General features: G+C 44.3%; 1 protein-coding gene across 1 annotated transcript in view; it reads left to right on the top strand.

Annotated features, from left to right (window-relative positions):
• Positions 1–24,762, top strand: part of LOC307245576 (poly [ADP-ribose] polymerase tankyrase-2-like) — a gene marked incomplete at both ends in the record, with an annotated part of 36,557 nt that extends 11,795 nt beyond the window's left edge. The window contains 19 exons of the mRNA XM_080021220.1: positions 645–766; positions 1,612–1,703; positions 3,412–3,490; positions 4,060–4,231; positions 5,556–5,635; positions 5,825–5,970; positions 6,499–6,664; positions 6,753–6,972; positions 11,623–11,732; positions 15,077–15,265; positions 16,034–16,448; positions 20,100–20,176; positions 20,783–20,903; positions 21,015–21,112; positions 21,214–21,288; positions 21,438–21,543; positions 22,661–22,847; positions 22,946–23,102; positions 24,700–24,762. Of these exons, the coding sequence (XP_079877346.1) occupies positions 645–766; positions 1,612–1,703; positions 3,412–3,490; positions 4,060–4,231; positions 5,556–5,635; positions 5,825–5,970; positions 6,499–6,664; positions 6,753–6,972; positions 11,623–11,732; positions 15,077–15,265; positions 16,034–16,448; positions 20,100–20,176; positions 20,783–20,903; positions 21,015–21,112; positions 21,214–21,288; positions 21,438–21,543; positions 22,661–22,847; positions 22,946–23,102; positions 24,700–24,762 (2,675 nt within the window). The remainder of the gene's footprint in view (positions 1–644; positions 767–1,611; positions 1,704–3,411; positions 3,491–4,059; positions 4,232–5,555; positions 5,636–5,824; positions 5,971–6,498; positions 6,665–6,752; positions 6,973–11,622; positions 11,733–15,076; positions 15,266–16,033; positions 16,449–20,099; positions 20,177–20,782; positions 20,904–21,014; positions 21,113–21,213; positions 21,289–21,437; positions 21,544–22,660; positions 22,848–22,945; positions 23,103–24,699) is intronic.
• Positions 24,763–27,167: the final 2,405 nt, after the last annotated feature.

Here is a 27,167-nt window from a genome sequence, read left to right as displayed (position 1 = left end):
CAAGATTATTTATTTTGGTGGAATGTAAAATGTCAACCTGTCACATTTGTCACACGGACAATCCGCTACCTAGATGCCTATTCATGCTTAAAAAAATGAAACCCGCCTGAGAAAAAGGCCACCATGGGGCCCATGGGGCATCAAGGGGCGAAGGAGCAGGTGCTCGGGTACCCTTCCCCCGCACGTGCCTGCTCCCAAGTCATTTAAAAGATTTGTTTACTACAACCATATTGTTTGCGAGCCTTGCATCACAAACTATAAGTAGGACGTAATAATACAGTTCTACATGTTTGAGATGTTTTGAGACCTTTTTTAGTGGTTAACAGGATAGTGCTGTGCCGCCGGATTAATTCATTGTAAAAAGTGTTCCATGGCCGAAAAAAGGTTGGGAAACACTGTTCTAACTGACCTACCTTAATTCATAAATTGTTCAACTCTGCAGTGGGAATTGAACCACTATCCCTGGCAGTGTTACTGGAGGGCTGGTTGATAATATGATTGTAATGTACATTATCATGACGAAATATTTCTTTCAGATCATCCAGTCCGATGTTGCTGCCATTTTCTTTGTACAGGATCATTTTACACTACATGTCGGCGTATTGTCCACTTGTCGTGACCCTTGACCTTTATTCTCCGGCCAGATGAGTTCAGAGGTCACGCTCTGCTCCGGGCCTCGAGGGAGGCCGACTTGGCTGCTGCCAAGAAGCACCTGACCCTGGAGACTGTTAACTTCAAACACCCCCACACCCACGAGACGGCACTGGTAAGGTGGAAACCAACATCTACTGTAATAAAACTCATCGATCATCTGGCTTTCAATTAGGCTTGGGCAGATTCACTATTAAATCGTCAATTGGCGATCTCTTGTTTTTTTGGGGTTTTTTATCTGCCAGGAAACAGCCGGGCATTGAAACTGTGTTATTGTGGTTTACCGTGTTTTGAAACTGATCCCCGGCTCTGAATCGATCAGAGTGGGGAGGAAGTCTCCACCTTTCTTCCCAGAGCGGTTTTGGATTTATTATTGATTTTTTTGAAATGTTCATTGTGTAAAAGTGTTGTGTTGCATGTCAAATAATTTACTGTGATGTTTTCCCTCTCGTTGTTGTGACTGTGTTCTTCTCACCCTCATTATGAAGTGCATTGTCTGAATCAACTACGACCACAGAAATGGAATGTGACATCAACTTTAGTAAACTTTACCACTTGTGATCAGATCTCACTTCCTCTCAATATGCAAATCATATATGTATATATATATAGTTGTGTGATTTGCATAAAGTCTCATAGAGAAAGATTTTGATTTATTTTGTTTCCTTAGTTTCTTACTTGTACAGTATGGAAAATGAAAAACGTAAACCTAAGAGAATTGGAGCAGATTCTTTTATTTATTTTTTTCTCCTCCAGAGAGTCGTGCGCCATTTCCCGACTCACGTGCTGGTTTTCCTGCACTTCTATAATGGGAAGACCGCATTTGCCACATTACATTAGATTATATGCGCGCACGCATTTTATATCTTGTGAACACAGATTCTAAGGCTCTGAAGTGTGTGTGTGTGTGTGTGTGTGTGTGTGTGTGTGTGTGTGTGTGTGTGTGTGTGTGTGTGTCAGCACTGCGCGTCCATCTCTCCCTACCCCAAGAGGAAGCAAGTGTGTGAGCTACTGCTGAGGAAGGGAGCAAACGTTAACGAAAAGACCAAAGAGTAAGTGGTACCCAGGTGTTTCTTAGCCATTGCTTTCAGCTCCTTGTAGACGACGAAATGAATGCGTCAAAGGATAGGTTCAGCGTTTTTCAACTCAGTTTGTTCATGTATCCCATTTTGAAAAGGATATTTTAAGGATTTTTACAGCTTCAGACTATGCTGCACTCTAAGCGGAGTGAGACTTGCAGCAGAGTGGTATGTTCTCAATAGTAAAGTGTTTAGTGAGGTTGTTCTAGGAAATAGTTATGAATGATGGGAACCAACATTTTAATATGGCCTGAGTTGGAAAAACGGCAAACTTTCTCTATTAAGACATGAATTTGTTTTCTTCATTATGTTCCATCTGAGGTTGTTGTTTTATTCAGTCTAGGTTTATAGTGACGTAGACGTGATTATAATACACATATTATGTGTTGCTGAGCATTGTGTTTATGATGTCATCAATGCCTCCGATTACAGTTTTTATATGTTAATTTTAGTTTTCACTTATAGACAAACAAAACCTCACCACTGACTAGGGATGCAACGGTACAGTGGGCTCATGATTCAGTATGTATTATGGTTTTGGGGACACGGTAATAGTACGGTTTCGGTATCTTTCTATTTAGGTAAAGATTTCATAAAAAGTTTAAAGGTTTAAAATTTTTTTTTATAGTGGTCTGCCACACATAACTAGTGTAACGCTCTGTGTGTATGACCGTGGGGGGAGGGGGGATACCTGGGTTCAAGTTCATTGGTGGGTTGTTATAATTTGTATAAGTTAATCTGATTGGAGGGGAAGTTTTCAGGATGGTGAGTTATTCAGATATGAATTTATGTTAATTATTTATTTATTCAGTTATTACATATATTATATGAAAAAAAAACGTTTTACAATAAAAAATAAATATAACCGGTACTTAAGTTGGTTATCTTTGTGTAGAACAGGTATAAACAGTATTTTTCACACATGAATAATAATAATAGTGAAATAACTTATTGAAGTAAAACCGCACAGTCAGACCAGTGTGTGTGTGTGTCTTCGCTTTCTGAACCTGATGGTACCGTGGGTGCGCTCCTTTCAACCAGGGCACCTCCCGGCGAGGGAGGAACATGGCTATATCTCACATAGTGGGGGAAACATTTGCCCTTGGCAGGAGAAGGCAACTTAAACAAACAACACAACATAAAGCTGTCAAACTTGACAGAAAAAAATAGCTCATCACCCAGCGAGACTCTGTTCCCTCTGTTCCTACAAAAGAGGCGTTCAAAAGAATCGGATCGTTCGTGAACGATGTGATGGGAGTGTTTAAAGAAAAGTCCATAATAAAAAGGGGCACTTGCCATCCCAGGGGGTTCTTTTCCGACTGGACACCTTGATTGATTGCACTCATTACGAAAACATTCGGCGCGGCTCCACGCAGACCCCGCACAATTGACTTGGCCAGTGGACCTGCAACAGTGGATTCAATGGAAAGCAGCAGTAACTGCACGCCCTGCCATGCCCGTACTCCGCCAACGCGTCCAGTGTACTTCTACTGTGACATCGCAATACCGCAGTTCACGTGCGCGTATTGAACCGTGGGGGGCGTAGCGAGCGGTTTGATGACATACCGTTTGACATACCGTGTACCGGTGCATCCCTACCACTGACATCACCACGTTGTCTCTGACCATTGTATCCCATAAGTGTTTAAAATGTTTGTGACTGGTCGTACCGTGTCCCCAGCCTGTTGACCCCTCTCCACTTGGCCTCAGAGAAGTCACACAATGATGTCATCGAGGTGCTCGTCAAACACAAAGCTAAAGTGAGCACAACCCCTCTCCCCACGTTTCATACACCACACTTTTCATCATTTAAATTGAAGGAAGAATATTCTTTGTGTTTTGACAACATTCAGGGGGTAGCATTCAAGCCAAGGGTTCCCAAACTGGGGTCCCTGAAGGAATTGCATGGGGTCCTCAGAAAATGTTGTTATTTTTAATATATATAAACTTTTTTTCAGCAGTGTTTAGGTTGAATGTTAAATGGCATGTGTGTAAATATTTTGCACTGTTGTAAATTACATCAAGTTTGCATGTAGGAGGGACAGGATTGATGTCTCGTACAGCCTTCAGAAGATTTGAGATGTTCAAGTGAGGTTTGCTGCTGGGTAACAGCTTTTTAATGAACGAATGCTATCTGCTGAACCTCCAGCCACTGGCCTCATTTTCATATTTCAAGTGACACATCCTCTACGCTTTCCATTTATCATTTTTATATATTATATTATATTTATTATATTTGATATGCATTGCTAGTCAACAAGATTTCTGTCTCTTGTGTCACTCTCTCTTTTCTCTCTGCTGTGTGTCCTGCCTGCCCCCTGCTGTCCAGGTGAACACGGTGGACAGTTTGGGCCAGACAGCCCTGCACCGCGCTGCCCGCTGCGGTCACCTCCAGACCTGCAGACTGCTGCTCAGCTCCGGCTGCGACCCCCTGCTCACCTCGTTGCAGGGCTTCTCCCCATCGCAGCTCGGCAACCAGAGTGTCCAGGAGATACTGCAAGGTGCGTGTGTGTGTGTGTAAAGATCTGTGTGTGTTTGCAGGAAATGGAAATTGTACTTTCTGTGTGTGAGTGTGTGAATTTGACCTTTCTTTGTTGGGGGAGGGTGTGTGTTTGTGTATGGCCGAGTGTCGAGCGTTGTGCAGAATTTAAGAATTGCTCTTCATTCATCCAGACTGGAGCATTACAGCGCTTGTATGTGTCTGTCTGGTTTCCTAAAGTACTTGTTGGATATAGTTCAAGAAAAGCACATCCCTTTTTAGGCCCCTTGTCCAACCGTTCAATGCTGCTGATTGGGGTCGTTTTAATACAGAGATATGAGCTAAGAACATTTCTAAGGCGCTGATCCTAACTTCTGATGTTGTCCACTTTAAGACTTAATTGTACACAAGAGTTAAAATAAATTAAATATGATTTCTAGATTGTAATATAGATTATATTTTCTTTGAATTTCTTGTTGTGGAGAAAAATATTTGTGCTTAATTTGTTGTAATGTATATATGTTGTTTGTTAATATAGAAAACGTATTGAGTTATGGAGCCTTATAAATCTTGTCCAAAAGGAGAATTTTGTACAAGAGGAGCAGTTTCAGTGTAACAACACAACAGAAAGTTACAGAGGAAATGCTCAATTTCTCACTGGAGAGCTGAGCTTTTATACAGTCTTCTTGCAGAGGAGAAGCCGGGGGGCCGCTGGGATGGAGGTCAGCAGATGTCAAGACACCCCTGCATAGATCATGCTGACATGACAGTTTCATTGATGGGGCAGTTTTCGTCGAGACCGACCATATGTTGATGTTTCCGGACTTTACGATCGAGACATGTTGCCTTCCTCCTCTTTACATGAAGGCACAGAAAGTGATTAGTTTAGGTCCTTTTTGAGATATGAACTCTTACTTGGCCTTGAGAAGAAGAACAGAGTACACATATATCGTACAACAATCTAAGAGAAAAACACAGCAATAAAATGTGAACTCTGCTTACCCTACAGAAAGAGAGCAGAGTACATATGTCATACAAGAGTTTTTGTGAAAGGCACAGTAACATATACAGTATATAGAAATATAAAATTCTTACAACAGGATTCATACAATTTTAAATGTACTTTATATAATTCAAATTAATGAATTGAATGTCAATCCTGCATCCATGCCACAATTCCAATTCCTAATCTCACAGAATTTATTCGTAACTCTGAGAACTTTGCAATTAAATTCTGAAGGATGTACAACACTAATGTCCGATTGACTTATCTATTGACAACAATTATTTTTGATTAATCTAAAATATATATTTTTAATTGAGCCAAACTCTTTATTTCCGCGTAGAAGGAACACTGATCTGGAATTCTGATGTGGACCGACAGCTGCTGGAAGCTTCTAAATCTGGAGATCTAGAAACTGTCAAGGTGAAAGATTTTAGCAGAAATGCACTTTCTCTTTCTTTCTCTCTATTTAAAACATGGCCTTCTAATTTTAACTGTACTCCATATCGGCTGAGGCACGCTTTTCTTTCCCGTCATCCTTCTCATGATTGTCTTTTACGTGTCTCCCCATGGGACTGTCTCCCTCTATGGGTATCTATATTTTTTTTCCAGAAGCTCTGCACTCTCCAGAATGTGAACTGCCTGGACATGGAGGGGCGACAGTCCACGCCGCTCCACTTCGCCGCTGGCTACAACCGCCTGGCCGTGGTGGAATACCTGCTGCAGCACGGAGCTGATGTCCACGCCAAGGACAAAGGGTAAGAGGGAGGGAGGCCGGGAGGCCAGAGAGGGAGAGAGCGTTCTCGCTCTCTCCCTCTCTGATAGACAGAAGAAACAGGGCAGACTGGTGTAGAGAAAGTGGAAGAGAGAGAGATAGGCAGATATTGAAAGTGTTAATTTTGAATCGTGTGAGTGAGAATAAATGTAAAAAAAGATCAAAAATGATACTTGGTGGCCATCTTGTGAAGAAAGAAACTTGGTTTATTTACATCTACATTAATTTCAAGGAGCGTAATGTTTTTAAGTTTTAGCCGGTATACTAGTCAGCACACACGTTGTAAATTACTTATTGAAAGTTTGGAAAACTCAAACGATGTGGGGAGAAACTTTCCTGAAAATTATCTGCTGGTCACTATTTTTCTCAAAGTTCCCTAATTTTGTTGTATTTTGCATTAGTTAATTCCATTGACAGAAATTTTTTCTGAAACTCGAGACAGAGGATATGAGGTTATTTCTTTAGTAAGAGGTTAATGAGTTTGTGTATTGGTGTCTCTCCCTCCGGTTAGAGGGCTGGTGCCCCTCCATAACGCCTGCTCCTATGGCCACCATGAGGTGGCGGAGCTACTGGTGCTCCATGGTGCCATGGTCAACATGGCCGACCTGTGGAAGTTCACCCCCCTCCATGAGGCCGCGGCCAAGGGCAAATACGAGATCTGCAAACTGCTGCTTCAGGTCAGCACAAACACACTAATATAGTCAAAAACAATTAAATGCATTGAGTTCATGATAAATATTGAATTGTCCCATACCCCCACCCCAGCATGGAGCCGACCCCACCCGGAAGAACCGAGATGGCAACACCCCTCTGGACCTGGTGAAGGACGGCGACACGGACATCCAGGACCTGCTGCGGGGCGATGCCGCCCTGCTGGATGCCGCCAAGAAGGGCTGTTTGGCGCGGGTGAAGAAGCTCTGCAGCCCTGACAACGTCAACTGCCGAGACACACAGGGGAGGCACTCCACCCCGCTGCACCTGGCCGGTACCGTGCACGCACGCATACATACATACATACATACATACGTACATACATACTGTACGTACATACATACTGTACGTACATATGTACATACTGTAAGTACATACTGTACATACATACATACGTATGTATGCATGCCCACAGGTAAGGGTTTAGGGAGGGAGACGGAGTCCTTTCTGCCATGGTGCGCCAACATGGCGAGAGTTTCTATTACAGCGTTCAACAGAACGGCTTGCTGGCCACAAGTATAATTAATAATTAATAATGATAATGGTGATGATTTCTGGAGCAGAAGGAAGGGCGTTCGGAGCTTGCTCCTGGTCAGCTGACCAGCCCCTGCGCCGATCTCCTCTGCAAGACAGACAAACATTAAGAAATCTCCAGCCTACTCTGCTCTGTGTGGGCGCCGATTGGTCCGACTCGAGGCAGCTTGGCGGTCGCAGGAAAGGGAACTGTACTGTCATCCGCAGCTGGTGCTTGACCACACCCCTTGGTCGGCCACAGACCCCCACCGTCCAACTTAGACCGGGGAGCTGTCCGACCCCCCCCTACTCAAGCACAGCGCCCACATGCATATACCGCTCCCAGGTGTCACTGTGAATAATAACGTCATCTAGGTAGGCCACGGCGTATGCTAAGGTCTCTGAAAGGTGGCTGGGGCACCGAACAACCCGAACGGACGTGTGTGAAAGTGGTATAAGCCAAATGAAGTGGAGAACACAGATTTTTCTTTGGATTCCTGAGACAAGGGAATCTGCCAGAAGCCCTTGGTTAAATCCAGTGTTGTGAAAAAAATGAGACGTACCTAACCGGGCGAGAAGTTCATCGACCCAGGGCATTGGGTAGGCGTCCAAATTGGACACCGCGTTCGTCCTTCGGTAGTCCACGCAGAACCGGACCGACCCATTGGGCTTACCCACCAGCACGATGGGACTAGACCAGTCACTCATGGACTCCTCTATTACGCCCATGTCTAGCATGACTTCTTATTCCGCCTGCACGATCTTGGGTTTGTGTTCGGGCAGGCGATACGGCCGAGAGCGCACCTTCACCCCCGGGGTCGTCTCCACATGGTGGTGTATGAAGGACGTGAGGCCTTGCAGGGAGGAGAAAACATCAGAGAAGTAACGCTGAAGTGCAGCTATGTCCGCCCTCTGGGACGGAGAGGAGAGAGAAGGTCACTTAACAGGGCCGCGGTATGATCGGCTGCTTTTTTGAACCTCCGGCCCAAACTCATCCCGCTCAATGACCAGCATGACAAGAGCCACGGACGCCCCCATCCTTCAATCTTTTAAGAGGGTTAGGTGATAAATCTGTGTCGCCCCCTGCCTGTCAGACTGCTGAATCTCATATTCGACTTTGCCAACCCGCCTCGGCTGATGTCTGAGCCGAGCCCCCCGGTCGTATAAGAGGTGCTGATGTTCCTGAGCCCGAAGCAAATTCTCCCGTGAAAACAGCCGAATCAGCGTGTGTAACTTTGCTGTCAGGTCCATAACATACTGTATTTTATTCTTACTGGTGCTCGGACCCTCCCAGTTTTCTTTAATTAGGTCTCGCTAGGGTCTCCTGCCAAAGAGGAGTTCAAAGGGGGAAAATCCCGTGGAGGCCTGGTGAACCTCCTGCACCACAAACAGGGGGTCATACCGCTTACCCAACTACGGCTATCGTCGTGAACAAACTTTTAAATCATTTTTTTCAGCGTTTTATTAAAGCGCTCCACCAGTCTGGGGATGGTTAACGCTGGTCCAAATTGAGCGGACGCCCAGTAACTTGTAAAGTTCCGGAAGTGTACGTGACATAAAGGTAGTGCCCTGGTCAGTCAGGATTTCCTTCGGAATCCCGACTCGGTACATGACCTGAAACAGCACCTGCGCCACACTTTTGGCCGTATTACTGCACAGGGGCACTGCTTCAGGGTACTGGGTTGCATAATCCACTAGGACTAACACAAAACGATACCTGCGGGTCCAATGGCCCGATGAGGTCCATACCGAGTCTTTCGAACGGGACCTCGACTAGAGGGAGGGTCCTCAACGGCGCTCTTGGTGTAACCATAGGGTTGATTAACTGGCACTCAGAACATGCAGCGCACCATTTACAAACATCTGCCGAAATGCCCGGCCAATAGAAGTGGGCAAGTGGCTAAGAAAGGTGGTGTCTCCCGACGCCTGTGGGTGTGGTGGACCTCCGGCCGTTCTCCTCTGGGCCATGGGCTGGGAACCGGGCAAATCCTGCGTTGGTCCTGGGCTCGGACGCGGGGCTCCTGGTTGGCAGCACCGGACCGGCGGCGGCGGCGTCCTCCCAAGAGGCCACACTTGTGAGAATGCACTTCAGCTGGCGGTGGAGGTAGTCCCGCTCCTCCAAGTCTGCGAGGCGTTTCTGTAGCCAGCGGATCGGCTCCGAGGCACCATTCACTGGGCACCCTGCCCCTCCCGGATCCCTGTTCAGGCGCCACTTGTGGGAGTGAATGCCCACAGGTAAGGGTTTAGGGAGGGAGACGGAGTCCTTTCTGCCGTTGTGCGCCAACATGGTGAGAGTTTTTATTGCAGCGTCATGCTGCACAGGCGCTGATTAGGCCATTTTGAGGCAGCTTGGCGGTCGCGGGTAAGGGAACTGTACTGTCGTCCACAGCCAGTGCTTGACCACGCCTCTTGGTCCACCATACATACATACATACATACGTACATACATGCATACAAACCAGCAAGGTCAGCTAGAAAAAGTTACACAAGTTATGATGGATGGTGGATAGATAAATACACCGCATTCCAAATTATTATGCAAAATATTTTTTTCTCAGATTTTCCTTAAAAGTCGATGCAAATGACAGTATAATTTAAGTCATCAACAGTTAGGGTATAATTCCAATTTTATTGAAAAAATCTCCCAATGATAACAGTATTTCTTTCAAAAATAAGAAACTCAAAATGCACTGTTCCAAATTATTATGCACAACAGAGTTTCTAAACATTTTATAGGCTGTAAAGAACTGAAAATGGTCATTTGTTGAATTTGCAGCATTAGGAGGTCATATTTACTAAAATCAAAAGCTATTTCAATCAAAAACATCTTAACAGGCCAAGTTACATGTTAACATAGGACCCCTTCTTTGATATCACCTTCACAATTCTTGCATCCATTGAACGTGTGGTTTTTGGAGAGTTTCTGCTTGAATTTCTTTGCAGGATGTCAGAATAGCCTCCCAGAGCTGCTGTTTTGATGCAAACTGCCTCCCACCCTCATAGATCTTTTGCTTGAGGATGCTCCAAAGGTTCTCAGTAGGGTTGAGGTCAGGGGAGGATGAGGGCCACACCATGAGTTTCTCTCCTTTTATGCCCATAGCAGCCTCTGACACAGAGGTATTCTTTGCAGCATGAGATGGTGCATTGTCAGGCATGAAGATGATTTTGCTACGGAAGGCACGCTTCTTCTTTTTGTCAGAAACTCTATATACTTTGCCGAGGTCATTTTCACACCTTCAGGGACCCTATAGGGGCCTAGCAGCTCTCTCCCCATGATTCCGGCCCAAAACATGACTCCGCCACCTCCTTGCTGACGTGGCAGCCTTGTTGGGACATGGTGGCCATCCACCAACCATCCACTACTCCATCCATCTGGACCATCCAGGGTTGCACGGCACTCATCAGTAAACAAGACTGTTTGAAAATGAGTCTTCATGTATTTCCGGGCCCACTGCAACCGTTTCTGCTTGTGAGGTTCACGGGACTCCAGAGGCACCAGCAGCTTCAAATACCTGTTTGCTACTTTGTGATGGCATTTTAGCAGCTGCTCTCTTAATCCCATGAATTTGTCTTCCTTATTATGCCTTTATCTGCAGGAACCCGTCTATGCACTGAATCAGCCACAAATCTCTTCACAGTACGATGATCACGCTTAAGTTTTCGTGAAATATCTAATGTTTTCATACCTTGTCCAAGGCATTGCACTACTTGATGCTTTTCAGCAGCAAAGAGATCCTTTTTCTTTTCCATATTGCTTGAAACCTGTGGCCTGCTTAATAATGTGGAACGTCCTTCTTAAGTAGTTTTCCTTTAATGGGGCTCACCTGGCAAACTAATTATCACAGGTGTCTGAGATTGATTTCAGTGATCCAAAGAGCCCTGAGACACAATACCATCCATGAGTTTAATTGAAAAACAAAAAATTTAATGTTTAGGACACCTAAATCCAATTTGCATAATAATTTGGAACGCGGTGTAGATAGATAGGGAAATTGCAGTGTCCGCAACAGCTTTCATAAAATGAATAGGCAACAAACAAACAATCTAAAAGCCGTGAATTTCAGAGGTGAACCTACAATGCGAAAAAGAATTGGCGGTAGAATAAATCTAATGACAAAAACATTATATACAACGTTTAAATGTAAAAGTGAACCAAATATACAAATGGACCAAAAACAATAGATAAATAAACCTAAATTGTTAACAGTAAACAGAATGGCAATAAACCTTGAAAATGAACAGTAAACATACACCTCTGTATTTACATTCTTGAACTTATGTGGTTGTTGTTGTTTTTTTAACATTTCAAAATATCGCCACGAGTATCCGCATGTTATGTTCTATTCTCGTTGTGGGTGACCTTAAGAGGTGTGTGTGTGTGTCTCTCTCTCTCTCTCTCTCTCTCTCTCAGCGGGTTATAACAACCTGGAGGTGACAGAGTATCTGCTGCAGCACGGAGCAACAGTGAACTCCCAGGACAAAGGAGGTCTAATCCCCCTCCACAACGCCGCCTCCTACGGGGTGAGTAGCGAAAAAGGAACACTCACTCACTCACACACACACACACACACACACACACATACATATTTACAGGTACACCAGGGTTCTTACTAGGTCCTTGAGGTCCTAGTAAGAACCTTGAATTTTGTTCTCAGAAATGTTTGTCTTGGAATACCTTGAAAATAGCCCCTTTTGTGCTGAGGTGCTTGAAAAGAAGAGGAAAAACATTGAAAACCTGTGATATTTCCCTGGTTATTCAAATCGTAACATAATAACCTTTTTCTACTCATCACTTTTTTGACATAGATGATGCCACAGAAATGAATATAAATGTAATCCATCATGGTTGGAAATAGACACTTAGAATAGTAGATGACCATGAGATCAATAATATATAGTATATACTAATATAAATAATCAACAATGAGACTAGATTATATTTTAATCAATAAAGATCACATTGAAAATGGATTATTTATTTGTGTGTGTGTGCGTGTGTGTGTACACTATATATACACTGTGTGTGTGTGTGTGTGTGTGTGTGTGTGTGTGTGTGTGTGTGTGTGTGTGTGTGTGTGTGTGTGTGTGTGTGTGTGTGTGTGTGTGTGTGTGTGTGTGTGTGTGTGTGTGTGTGTATATTGTGTGTGTGTATATTGTGTGTGTGTATGTATGTAAGTACGTAATACATTTGAGCCAAAACCCATCTCTTCCATACGGGGCAAATGGAGTTCTGTTGTTTACAATTGGCACAGAGATTGTGGAAAAAGAGGCTTTTAGAGCACGCCGGTATTCCTTGAGTTTGGAGGTGAGGGGCCTTGGGGGTCTTGACGCCTCCTGTGCTTTTAAAAATACCGAGTGTCTAAAGTGGAAGATGTTGGAGGCGACTGGAGTCAGCCTCCAGGCTCCGAGTGATGAGATGCTGATTGGAGCCGAGTGGAGGATGTTGTTGTTCCCTGCTCTGCTGTGGCCTCACTAGAGTGGACGCATCAGACAATGACACACACACACACACACACCACATATATAAATACATTTATTTAAAGAGTACTTTCCTCACACCCGCGCGCACGTGTTTCTTGGGTCCAAGCGGTGATGAGATGTGCTCTCCAGGCCTCTCGTCCTGACCGTCCGCTGATTGAAGCCGGGACAAAGGGCGTCCGTCATCAGCTCCATTATCCTCCCCTTTCTTATCGGGCGTCGGCTGATTGGCGGTCCTTGTTGAATGTGGGGGGGGGGGGGGCGCACCGCACCAACAACCGACGCCGAGCTTATTAACCTAAATTTGCAGACGTAAAGCCTTTTAGGCGGCTGTAAGCTGGTTGTAACTGTTTGGCAAAATACCTTCTGTCTCAGCACAGACGTGTCAGTAAGTCACACAGCCTGTAATCTGGGATTTAATAGTTTTTATATAGTTAAATGCTGTCTCAAAGGTCGCATTAGATAGAGAGATAGATACTTCATTCATCCCGAAGAGAAATTGTAGTGTCATAGCAGCTGTAAAAATAATAAACCAATTGAATATAAATAGAGAAAACAAATGGCAAGCATAATGATGCTTCTTAAATATATACCTATGAACTGGCGAAAAATAATAAACCTAAAATAGAAAAAATGCATTTCAACAGGAAGATAAATTGTTTATTTTTATTTTTTTAACCTGTGCTGTCAGCATGCTGGGTATACAACAAAGAGTATTAGTATGCCATTTCAATGGCAATCAACGCCAGTCATTATGGCCAATGATTATTTTATCAAATATTTCTAGTGTGTAAATATCTTATGAAAGCACAGTTGGTCATCCCCCAAAATATCGTCAAGTTATCGATATTGATGTATTCATTCCAAATGTCATGAGATTTGCAGTCTATGAAGAACACCGCCCATCTAAAAATGTCTTAGATGGCTTTTATATATTTCTCAGACTCTACTACTTGTCCTTTTGGCCGAGGGCTCTCTATCTTTTCCTTCATCCTCTTTCTTTCATCCTATACCCCCTTGGCTCCATTTTCCCCCCGTTATCTTTTCTTTCTCTTCTCTCTGAGTTCTCTGTCCCGCTCTCCCCTCCTTAAATCTCTCGCTGTCTCGTTTGTCTCATCGCAACGGCTCTTCTGCTTGACCCCTCTCTCGCTCTCTCTCTTTCTTTTTTCTGATGAGTCACTTTAATGACAGGTTTTGGCGTCATTCTATCAGAAAACGCCGCTCAGACTGGCAGCCTGGGCGGCAAGAGATGTCTAGGCTGTCGGTCTTTTATTACAGGGAAGTGATATTCCCGTCAAGTGCCCTCCAAGTGCGCAATGTTCCAAAAATGCGAATGCACGTTAAAGCCCAATTTATACTCTCTCACTCAACGTGCAATTACCCTACTTTCACTCTGCAAGCCTTAGTTAGTGCTGAATAGTGCTCTGATTTATTGCTCAGAACTGATTTATTTGTTCGGCTATTCACATTCTTTTAAATGTGGCTGTGGCGGAGCACGGCGGGCCCGTCAGCACGGTTCCCTTTCCGGTGTCCGCCAAGCTGCAGGTCAGTTCAGGACTGTGACCACGCCCCTTTGTCTGCCACAGTGGCCAATACCAGATTCCAGTGTGAACCAGTCACGGTCCTGAACTGACCCGCATGGGCAGAAGCAACAAAGACGTCACACGCCATTGGACGGAGCTGAACATGGCATTTTTGAGGTCCGCATTCTTTAGGCGGGGCTAAACCAGCAGCAAATGACATAATGCGCTCCTACCTGGCATCACCCCTCCTCTAACACTATATAAACCAGGTCCGAATCGAAGCGTCAGTGGTGAAATAAGCGAAGCGAACAGCCCGTAGTTTGGGATTAAACGGCAGCACCTGTTTAAATGTTCAGCATTTAAACATGGAAGTCACTCCACTGTAAATGTTTAACACCATTAACGCTATTGGGTGTGGTTTGAGCTTCATCAGGGGACACACCCCCAGCATCTCGGAGCAAACTGCAAACTTTTTTTTCTCCTTTTTTATTTATTTTTTTTATTTTGAAACCTAATTTTATATACTTGCCAATGTTTTTAATGATTCAAATTTGACCGGGTGGTAAATAACACATTTTTCTGTGGCGTGACAAACTCAGAACACTAATTTATTTTAACTTTACAGGTACTTTAACTGATTAACAGATACTTTGACAGATTTAGCTGCCCTCAGAGGCCTGACATTCTGTCACATTTCAAAATTCTACACAAATGTGACAGTGGGGACAGAAATGTTGGAAGATGGTTTTTTTTGGTGAAATACTCTAGATATTTTTATGCACTTATTATGCTCTCATCTAAACACAAAGAGAGCGAAACAGCGCTACCGTGTATCATATAGCGTCCATCTCGTCCATTTCCCAGCATGTCGAAGTCGCAGCTCTGCTCATCAAGTACAACGCCTGCGTCAACGCCACCGACAAGTGGGCGTTCACGCCGCTCCACGAGGCCGCCCAGAAGGGACGCACACAGCTCTGTGCTCTGCTGTTGGCCCACGGAGCCGACGCCTCGCTCCGAAACCAGGAAGGACAGTCGCCGCTGGACCTGGTCACGGTATAGGCCCTATTGCAGTCGCCAAGGCTTTCTCCCGCTGCTGCCCACTCTCCCCCTTCGCCCCCAAACAGCCCCCTGAGTGCCAAGCTCTCACTGAAACATTTGGAGTGTCATTGGGAAAAACCAGCGAGGGGGGTGCTCGGTGGAGAGGTGCTGTGGGTGGGTGGGTGGTGTACAAGCACCACCTCCTTTGGGACGCACTCGTTTTTAATTTCTTCTCCCTACCCCAATAGCCTTCACTGTGATATTAAAAAAGCTCTCGGATAAAATTTGAGTTAGATCATGAGTTTTATCAGCCCAATACCAAAGAAATTTCCAGCACTTATTCACTTATTCGAGTTCTTTTGTTTGTCAGTACGCATTTATTTTCTTAAATCGCCAATATAATATGGGCATCAAAACAGTACATTTGTATTGTGAATGTGAACTTGCTTTATCTCCTCCTGTGTCCTGTTTTCCAACAGCGGCTCTACTTGAAATGCAGGGTGGGTTGATTTTTTTTTTTAGGTCTGAGCTTTGGTGTTGAGGTCAGCGGCGGTCGTAGAGCTGAACAGCTGCTCGTCCTCCCTCCCATTGGGCTCACTAGGGATTGAACCCATGTCACGGGGCAAATGTGCAAAATAAAGGTTTAGCGCGTATATTCGCTTGATTTGTGGTGCATGGTACCAGTCCAGCTCCCCAAGGTGATTCCATGATTTGTTTTTTCCTGACTTGTTATCTCGCTCTCGCGCCGTTTAAATGAAAACTTTGATTTATGATCCCGTGCAGGCTGATGACGTGCGTGCGCTGCTGACGGCGGCCATGCCCCCGTCGGCCATGGCCGGCTGCTACACCCCTCAGGTCATCAGCGTGCCGGCCCCCGCCCCCTCGCTGGTCCCCTCTCCAGGAGGCCCCCCGGTCGCCGCGGTAACCCCTCTCACCCCCTCGGCGTCCCCGGACACTGCTACCGCCACCATCCCCTCTTCCTCCAGCCCCGCTTCTCCTTCTCCTCACATCCAGCCTGCCTCCTCCACCTCGGGGAGCGACGGCGGTAGGGACATCCCGGAAGTTAACGCCGCAGCCGACCCCAACACCAGCGGATCAGCCTCCCCGCTGCCGGTGTCCGCAGCCGCCGTGTTTCCGCAAATGTCTGCCCAGTCGTTAGCGGCGGAGGGGACCATGGGGGCAGAGAAGAAGGAGGAAGGTGAGGACAGGAACATTTTCTACTAATTTCACTGGAGCTAGGCTAGTTGATTCCCTCGGCAGCCTTGCATTGCGCTAACACCGTTACTATGCAGAACTGGAGGACCACATAAGAATGAAATAATGTGCCTGGAAGTTTTTAGGCAATTCACATCTTGTCATTGTTAAGCTGAAGGTCAATTCAAATTTGCTATTAGTAAGGAACGCAACTGCAGTGAGTTTTGAAAAGGAAGCAGACAGGGTTGGTTCTTAAACTGGAAAAAAACGTAGGACTGACATGGGACCAGTGGGGGAAACTCAAGAGGAGATAAATGATTGGAAATCAAAGCCGAGCTTCCCTTGGGAGTAATAGGTGAATTAAGTTTTGAAATAACCACAAAACAAAACTACAGCGGCAGCATGCTTATTTTCCAAAACGTTTTATTTGGAATCAAGATCCAACATTCAGTATTTGTCACATGCAGTCAGACAAGTACGTTGCAGTCAACTGATAAGGGAAAACTAAAAAGGTGGTGCAAAAGAAGAAAAACAATATAATCTCAAAGTGAAATACAGAAATATATACTGTGTATATACACAAGAAATAAAAGAAAGATATGCAAAAAAGATATCATAAGCAAAATATATGTAATGTACAGTAATGTCTGTCTGTCTGGTATCTAACAGGGAATCATGTTCAGTGTGGAATGGGGAAATAAATACATAATAATAATAATAATAATAATAATAATAATAATAATAATAATAAAATATTGTAAAATATTATAGGGTGTCGAGAGAGGAAGTGTGGTATTGCATGAGGAAGTTGGGGGTGGCAGAGAAGTACGTAAGAGTGGTGCAGGATATGTATGAGGGCAGTCAGACAGTAGTAAGGTGTGCAGTAGGTGTGATGAAGGCATTCAAAGTGGAGGTGGGATTGCATGAAGGATCAGCTCTGAGCCCTTACTTGTTTGCAATGGTGATGGACAGGTTAACAGATTAAATCAGGCAGGAGACTCCGTGGACCATGATGTTCGCAGATGACATTGTGATCTGTAGCGAGAGTAGGGAGCAGGTTGAGGAGAGCCTGGAGAAGTGGAGGCATGCATTAGAGAGAAGAGGAATCAAAGTCAGCAGGAGTAAGACAATACATGTGCCTGAATGGGAAGAAGGGTGGAGAAAAGCTATGAATGCAAGGAGTGGAGGTGGAGAAGGCGGATGAGTTCAAGTACTTGGGGTGGACCATCCAAAGCAGTGGAGAGTGCGGGAGAGAGGTGAAGAAGAGAGTACAGGCAGGGTGGAGTGGGTGGAGAAGAGTGTCCGGAGTGATCTGTGACAGAAGGGTTCCAGCAAGAGTGAAGGGGAAGGTCTACAGCTCGGTAGTGAGTCCAGCCATGTTGTACGGTTTAGAGGTGGTGGCTCTGACAAAAAGGCAGGCGGCTGAACTGGAGGTGGCAGAGTTGAGGATGTTGAGATTTTCATCGGGAGTGACCAGGATGGACAGGATTAAGAATGAGTACATTGGAGGGACAGCTCAGGTTGGACAGTTTGGTGGAAGAGTGAGAGAGGCCAGATTGAGAGGGTTTGGACACGTGTGAAGGAGAGATGAGAGTTAGATTGGGAGAAGGATGCTGAGGATGGAGCTGCCAGGCCAGAGGAAAAGAGGAAGTCCAAAGAGAAGGTGTATGGATGTGGTGAGGGAGGACATGCAGGCGGTTGGTGTAAGGGAGGAAGATGCGCAGAACAGAAGGTATTGGAGGCACATGACCTGCTAGGGCGACACCTAACGGGAGCAGCCCAAAGAATAAGAACATAAAATATTAAAATATTTAAAATCATTAGACAAAATTATATTGAGAATCTATTCATTGCCGTTTACCTTTGCACTAAAATGAATTGAACTTGGGATGGTGTGCAAGTGCAGTTAAAGCGCCGATGATTTAGGGGCACGATTTAATTGAATCTACCGATGCGGAAAAAGTCTTTGATGCACGTTTGTGGATGGGAGAGCATGGAGGACTGTGCTGCAGCCCTGCAGGACACCTCAATATTAAGATTTTAAACTTTTTTTTTTTTTATCAAAGAGAGGGAAATTACAGGGTGAGATTGAATGAAGTTTTTTTTCAGATCAGCATAGAAGGGAAACGCCGCAGGCCGTGGTAGACGTGTGTGTGATATTATGGGACAGATTCTCCCATCTCACACATGTGATGTCCAGGGCAATGTAGAGGATGTAGAGCGGGTTGTCTAGCAATCGGCAGATTGCCGGTTCGATCCCCAGCTCCTCCTGGTAGCGTGCTGATGTGTCCTTGAGCAAGACACTTAATCCCCTAACTGCTCCCCGGGCACTGCTGTATGGCAGCCTGCTGCTCCTAGATACGTCAGTTGCTAAGGTGGTAAAATGTAGAGAAATGCATTTTGTTGCCTCAGTACTCGGTGCAATGACAATTAGTTGAATCTAATCTAAAGTAGGGTTCTTACCAGGTCCTTGAGGTGCTTGAAGTACTTGAATTTTCATCCTGAGAAAGTCCTGGGATACCTTGAAATTAGCCCCTTTTTTGCTGAAGTGCTTGAAAAGTCCTTAAAAAAAACCCAAAGAGAAATAGAATAAAACAATTAAAATAAATAAATAAAAACTGAAAATTAATAAAAATGAAAAACACGATAATTGATAATGTTCCTCCTGGTTTTGTGATTCAAATCGTAACTAAATGATCATTTTACAGAATTGCTTTTACAACATAGATAATGCCAGATTAAATGTGCATTTAACCCATCATGGCTGGAAATACACACTGTCGACGACACATAGTACATGACAATGAGATTAATAATTTTAAATCATTTCTAATCCGATTCGGCTGCTCAAACGTGTTCGACTGATCAAATGTGTTTGACTATTGAGCGTGGGCTGGGGGTGTGATTGGGCTGCATTTTACACGCCTGTCTCCCTCTCAGACTGTATAGTCGATGCGCGCGCCAGCGATCGGCCCTTTTTTTTTTTTTTTTTTTTTTTTTTTACGTTAATTATGGAAAGAAACAAGTGCTTTTGGAACAGTTTGACTCTCTCCCCACGCACCCCTTCTCCATGTGTGATGCACAGAAAATAATCGTAACGAGTCTCGCGTCGTTTCCCCATCCCGCCGTGTCTCGTCCCCACACCGTTTTTTGTTGTTTTATTTTGAGGAAGGGGCGACGGCGATCGGGGCGCACAGAGAGCCGTTTCCGATTCACAGATATAAAAATATCTTTATGATTCGCCTTTTTTATGATTCCTCATTGAAATGTTATCACTTTGCATTTTTGAAGCTTCTATCAGTTTTATCCTGTTATTGTAAGGCACGCTGAATGGCGAAAAACACTGCTCAACTTGAAGAAGCTGATTCGACTTTTCAAGCCCTATAAAAAAAAGATTAACTAATATACAATGAAACTAACATCATATTTTAATTGATAAAGCTCACATTGAAAATGTATTTTATTTGTTTTGCGTGAAGTCCTTAAGAATGCAAATGTGGTGCTTAAAGAAGTACTTAAAAGTCCTTGAATTTCATTTTTGAAATCCCAGAATGAACCCCTATTATAGTGAAGATTCAGTCCATTAAAATGTCCTGCTAGGTTTGAAATCTTTTGACTGCATTTCTGTGTTTTATGTACATGTGTGTACTTCCAGTAGTGGAGCTCAGCATCTGCCAGTTCCTCAACAACCTGGGACTGGAACACCTTCTGGAGATCTTTGACCGAGAGCAGGTACACACACACACACACACACACACACACACACACACACACACACACACACACACACACACAACACACAAACACACACATACACACATGCATCCTCTCCAACTTAATACATTCCTATTCCTACTCCTTTTTCTTTCTTGTTCTATATACAGTATGTTTCTATATTGTATATCTGTGTTTGGTTACCAGCAGTCAACTTCTATTCACTGGTTTCCCAGTTGTTCACTTCTTCCACTGCTTCTGTAACTCGCTCCGGTGTAGGATTGGGCAATGTGGGTGAATTTATTATTGATATAGCCATAGGGAATTGCAAAGAATCAATATAAGTCAGTATAAATAAATAAATATAAATCTGCTCATGAATTCAAAATTGCTAAAGAAATAATCCCACTGAGATTCATCAAATTAAACTTTGTGGTCATTTATTTAGCATTTGTATTTCAGTGGTCCAGGGCAGAACACCCTCAAGCATTTCAGATCTCGCACTGCGAGAGCTTTGCTCATACCTGCTTATATATTAGAACTAAAAGATGAGCTGAGCCAGTGCTCTCTCTGCAGTGGAGATATTTAATAGTTTGAATTGCTGTTCTCTCCCTCTCTCTCTAGATCACCCTGGATGTGCTGGTGGAGATGGGTCACCGGGAGCTGAAGGAGATCGGCATCAATGCCTACGGACACAGGCACAAGATCATCAAAGGGGTGGAGAGGCTGGTCAGCGGTCCACAGAGTGAGGGCCAACACACTTTGTTCACAGTTTATTACCACCCCTAGTTTCCCTGTGTGTGCTATTGTGCGGGTGTCCTCACTGTGTGTGTGCGTGTGTGTGTGTGCGTCTCAGGCCTCAACCCGTACCTGACGTTGAACACGACCAACAGCGGGACCATCCTGATCGATCTAGCCGCCGACGACAAGGAGTTCCAGTCCGTGGAGGAAGAGGTGAAGAATTAAAAATACGGCACTTTTGTTTTCCTCTGGGATTTTGAACGGGCATATTTCAACCCTTGTGTGTGTTTCCTCCATGTCTGTGCTTTGAGTAGATGCAGATTACGATCAGGGAGCACAGAGACGGGGGCCACGCCGGAGGGGTCTTCAACAGATGCAACATAGTCAAGGTGAAGTCTCGATCACTCCACTCATTAATCTTATTCAACTTTTTCACCGTTTGTCCATGCCTCCATCCACAGCTTCAGCTCGCCCCACCCCCCAAAAAAGGCCGGAGCTCGATAGGCGCTTCCGCTAAATCACAAACTCTGTGCTTCAGATCCAGAAGGTTTGCAACAAGAAGCTGTGGGAGAGATACACCCACCGCAGAAAGGAGGTGTTCGAGGAGAACCACAACCACTCCAACGAACGCATGCTCTTCCATGGTCAGTCTACGCGCCCTTCTGCAAACCGTAGTGCTTCATGTTGAACTGTTTGACACGGCACAACCTCGCTGAGCGCTGCTGCAGCTTCTCACTGTGCTTCAGTGCAGTACAATGGTGCAAACGTTTGAGACTTGAAAATGTGTTAAATCTCCTTTTGAAAACAGGAAACTCACATTATAGTATTTGTATTAGTATTATAGTTTTTGAACGGGCTTTGAAAAACAGAAATGTCTGATTTCATTCAGAACTGCTTTTTGCAACATCCAGTTGCTGTTGAGTACATCCAGAGCATAACGTTGGCTGAAGCAGGCTGCCATTAGGAAGCGGCGCAACCTCCTGTTTCCAGTCTCTGGGGTTGGATGTAGCTAAAATAGCTGATTCGCGGAAGTGCAAAACAGTCAATAACAGTCAAAACATGGGATTTAACATCAGTTGGGTCGGGTTGAAAACTGGCCAAATTATCCGCTAAGTATCTGAGCGGCATAGATTCAGACTGTTCAGTTGGGGTGTATCGATCAAACCGATTGTCATATAATCCATTTTTCATTCACATTAGAGGTTTAGGGTTAGATCGGGGTAGATCTAACATAGGCCAAAAATATCAAAACGAGGTCACTTTAATTCAATGTCTGACACCGATGAACTTGCTCTCGGTACAAACAAAAACCGCTCTGAAGTACTTCTCGGCTGTTTAAAACTGGTCTGTGCGTATGTTAAGACCCAGGATCTGAGGTTAAATCCCTTGTGCACTTGATTAAGAGGCTTCACTTAGAAGCCCAGTTGATCCTCCAAATGCCATCGCACACTGTTCCTACGATAAAGGAGAGAACCTCAGGCAGTGCCGTCATCAATCTCCATAAACCGTCCGCAAATGGTTGAGTTGGCAACCACCGCGACAACCACCACCAGTGCCAGCGTGCGGTGTAATAAGATAATAGGGAAAGCTTTGATAGATTTGCAGGACAGGCAGAGAGGGAGAAGAGAATTGATAGATGGAAGGACAGACAGGTACTGACCACAGTGCAGGTATAAAAAAAAAAAAAGGCAACAACAAAGTGGTTTGTTCCACTTCCTGACCAAACCATCAGTCCCCCTCTGCCTCCCTCGCTCCACCCAGGCTCCCCCTTCGTCAACGCAATCATCCACAAGGGCTTTGACGAGCGCCACGCCTACATCGGGGGGATGTTCGGTGCCGGGATCTACTTCGCCGAGAACTCGTCCAAGAGCAACCAGTACGTCTACGGCATCGGAGGCGGCACGGGCTGCCCCCTGCATAAAGACCGCTCCTGCTACGTCTGCCAGAGGTGGGTGACCTGTCTGTCTGTTTGTCTGTCTGTCTGTCTGTCTGTCTGTCTGTCTGTCTGTCCTTCCTACCATGCGTCTCCCTTTTTGTCCCCTCCAGGCACCTGTTGTTCTGCAGGGTGACCCTGGGTAAGTCCTTCCTCCAGTTCAGTGCCATGAAGATGGCCCACTCCCCCCCAGGACACCATTCGGTGACCGGGAGACCCAGCGTCAACGGCCTGTCTCTGGCGGAGTACGTCATCTACCGGGGAGAGCAGGTAGCTCGTCTATTTCAACACAACTCGCAGAAATGACACCACTCGTGACAGGAAGTTACTTTGGGCTTTTTTTTTTTTTTTTTTTATCCTGCTTCAATGGCCAACGCCATTGAAGCAGGATAACTTGTCAGGGTTTTTCTGCAACACTCTGGAGGTGTCATATTAAATAAGTTGAATGAATGAATTTTTGGGCATTGGAGGGTTACAGGTGGAGGTAGCAAGTTCTTCCATTTTTGTTATTTGGAAAAAAAAAGTCAGTATATAATTCTCACACTTTATCTTTATTCTCTCACATTTTCTTACTTTTTCAAGCCCTTGTCCACAATGAACATTTGCTTTGTAGAAAAAGGACCACGCTGGTTGATAGAAACAATTATGAATTATTAAGGAATGGCCACTTATTATGGGTCACTCAGAACTTTCCACGTCGCGTAAAACCTCCATAACAAAGTCCGAAGATCGAATTTCCAAGTAAGCAGATGTGAACGTCTTTTCCTGAGAAAGTGTGTCCACCTAGAAAATATCTGAAAAACTTTGGCGAAACCGCTAACTGCACAGCGCTGGAGTGCGAACTCAAAACCTCTCTCGGCGCAGAGCAATCAAGCCGCGGCTCCGTGAAGTGAGCCGCAGTGTTTTGGTAATGTGACCTCTCGGCCGTGGCGCTGATTGTCGGGAGAGAAGCCGGCTGGCACTTTGCCTCGTAATTACTTGAGAACGTCGCAGGCCGGCGTCTTCAGTTCTCTGGGCGGCGTAGTGGTGTCTGTCTCCAGTATCGGGTTTAAGTACACTTTCCCAGTCACAGTTACAGGGAATGGGTCTCTGTAGTTTGGCGTAGAAGGGCTACTCTGCTGGATAATCTGAGTGTAAATAAAATGGAAAGTGCAATATGTGTATCTATGTTTTCCATGTAGTGGAAGGAAAATGACAGAACCATGACATAACAAACCCACGCCCCTTACTTTGTTTTTATATTACTTTTGTAGACTGGTGTGTCCCTACCCCGATCTAGAGATTATACTGTTTAGAGAATTTCTATTTCAGTCGGTATAGTTGTATTGTGTTCATGTTTTGAACTTGTCTATTTATTATTTGGTGTTTTTATTTTGTTTTTATCGATAACTGTATCGTGCAGTCTTTTTTTCTGTATTTCATTGTTATTTAACAAATGATCCCATGGCACACCTTGTTCATCAAAAATGTCACAAACCTGTAAAACTCTGCTTATTATTATTATAATTATTATTATTATATTTATTTATTATAATTAATACATTTGAGCTTGTTTTGACGAACGCAAAGCAAGTTATTTTGACCTTGCAACACAAGAGCAATTTCCATTATTTATTTTGAGCGGAATTTGAAAAGTGTATATGTACATATTCTTAGACCCTTTTACTCATATCCCAGTATGATGTCTCACAGCGTCTTTTCCTGCACTCACAAATTTTATAATATATTTAAATATTCGCATGATTTTTACTGACTTGGTGTGTGTGTGTGTGTGTGTGTGTGTGTGTGTGTGTGCGTGCGTGCGTGTGCGTGCGTGTGTGCGCGCGCGACAAGTTCTTACCGAGCCACGTCTCAATATATCTTTCAGGCGTACCCAGAGTATCTGATCACCTACCAGATCATGAAGCCCGACACCGCCGCCGACGGGTGATGGAGAAGAGGAATCAGGAACACTGGAAGAGAAAATTCAAGTGGTGAAGAAGAACAACATCGGCTTCACTCACTGCATGCATGACAAAACTTTATTTATACAATGTATAAAACATTTGGGTTTTTAACCGATGCCTGTTTTTGCTGGTTTCAGTTATATATTTTTTTGCATTATTTGTTTGATGCACTTTATTAGCCGTGTGGTGTACAACGTGGGTGTTGATTTGTCTTTTTTATTATTGATATTGTTCATATGGAATTAACGCGACCGATGAGTATATACTAATATGTTGTTAATCCCGGGGCTGTTATGGATTTCTTGGCTTTGTTTTGTAAGCCAGAACAGCTGATATTGTTGTCGGGTACTTTTTAAACACGCGTCACGCTGTTCTCTTCATAAGGTGCTTTGTTCTGGAAAGGGAAACAAAAAAGTTTATTTCGCAAAATTAGACACAAACAATTCCATTTAACATGGGATATTCATGGCTTGGCAGCTTTACGGGGCATATTCTCACAAAAGGTGAAGTAATTATTTCATGACGATGTATCTATGTGTGTATCTGTTTTTTTTGTTGGTTTTTTGGTTTTTTTTTACTGGCATGTTAATTTATTAATATTTGTAATGGCGGGGGGTGGGATTGTTGAACGCTGAAGATCTTTTGTATGTGAGCGCAATCGGCCTTAACCATCCTTAGTAATCTGCCAGCTTTCACATGGTGTTGGAAGCCTTTCTTCCTTCCTTTCTTTCTTCCTCCTACAACACGAGTACACAATGCTTTACCTCCGCTGTCATTGTACTGGTCGGGGTACTATCTTTACATCTGGCCCAGTACACACATGATATTTTTCTGAGACACGGCGTCTATTCCAGTCAAGTCCAGAGTTGCTACAACTGTACTTTAGCCATCGTAGGCCCGGCGCGGGTGAGGCAGTGTTCCTGTACGATTGAGGGGAAGCAAAAATCAAAAGGTCGAGCGATTTGAAGTTCAAAAAAACACTTCGGAGGTCAACTTTACGCACCACTAGAAGAAGGGAAACCAATGAGATGTAGCGTCTGTAAATGTAAGTGACGCCTTTGCTATCTTCCGGTTCTTCTGCTGCAACGGTCTCTTGTGCGTCTTGTGTGAGGTTCCATTGAAAGCAGTTTTCTGACAGAGCGGCGCCGCTGCGTTAAATTGTGATGCATGGTTCTCCTGTACGGTCTGTTTGGTGGCTCGCTTTGTCGTGTTATCTTCTTGCTGTTTTCTTGCAAGAGTTATGCCTGTGTAGTGGGGACCAATGTAGGGAGCAGGGGATGTTATGCTAGATAATAAGACGATTGCTACATCCGTAATGGGATACTACACACTACGTAGTCCGTACTATCGACTGTTTCTTCTCAGACATACTACACGCGTGCAGTGTCTGTACTGTGATATTTCACCACGTGCAACACATCATCCTGGTGCTTTTAGCATACTGTTCGTGCATGCTATGCTTTCGGTCATACCAACTTGGCCTACTAGATAGTGTGCTAGTATGCCATTTATGGCAAAGCGTCCGCCTTTTTAATGACAGCGAGAAACTTGAGTACTTTTGGTTGTCAATGACTTTCATGGACTTAAACTAGTACTCGGGGTTTTATTTTGAAAGATAAACACGTTTCACTTATTTGAAAGGAAAACAGAGAGGTGCATTGCTGGTGCCGATTTCAGGATTTTCTTTAATGATTCTACCTTTATTCCGCTTGCAGGGCTCTTTGAAAAAGCAAGTGCAATAAATGAATGACTAAACATAAATGCAATGCATCTCCGTTTCATCACTGGCTGAGGATTAAAAAATTGCACCTCAGTGTACCTTCTTCAGATGTATGACAGCATTTTCCCCTGGTCCGCCCGTGTGTAACTTCTGTGGCTTTTACCACCCCTGCCTCACAGTGGCGGCCGTGTTTGAATAAATAAATGACCTCCTGCAGATTTGCGTAAGGCTAAATGTCTGTTTGTTTGTGTTTGTATTTATGACATGTTTAACCTGAAGTGGTTGTATTCCCTTGATTTTTCAATTCTTGGTCATTCAAGGTGCTGGGATCATTTTTTCATCCATGCATTGCGCAAATTTTTTGAATGGGTGTTTATCACAAAGTGCCGGCTTAAGTAGTAAAGTATTGAATATGGGATTTTTTTTTAACCAATTCATCTAGTGGTTTCCCCTTCAAACTTTACCTTTAAGGCTCTGTTGATGCCCTTCCTGATCAGGACCTCTCAATCATGAAAGATCTCTTGTTTATGGCCATATTTATAGTTATCAAGACGTAACTCATCTTATGCTTTTTGGTTGAGTACCGAGGTGTTATGGGAGCCTCGATAGCAGTCACTTTATTGCACTGCTGCCTCACAGCAAAGAAGGTCCTGGGTTCAATTCCCGCCT

The sequence above is a fragment of the Zeus faber genome (genome assembly GCF_960531495.2).
Source record: "Zeus faber genome assembly, chromosome: 20".
NCBI classification, from domain to species: domain Eukaryota; kingdom Metazoa; phylum Chordata; class Actinopteri; order Zeiformes; family Zeidae; genus Zeus; species Zeus faber.
Note: the sequence above shows the minus strand (reverse complement) of the source record. Positions and strands in the feature narration are given on the sequence as shown.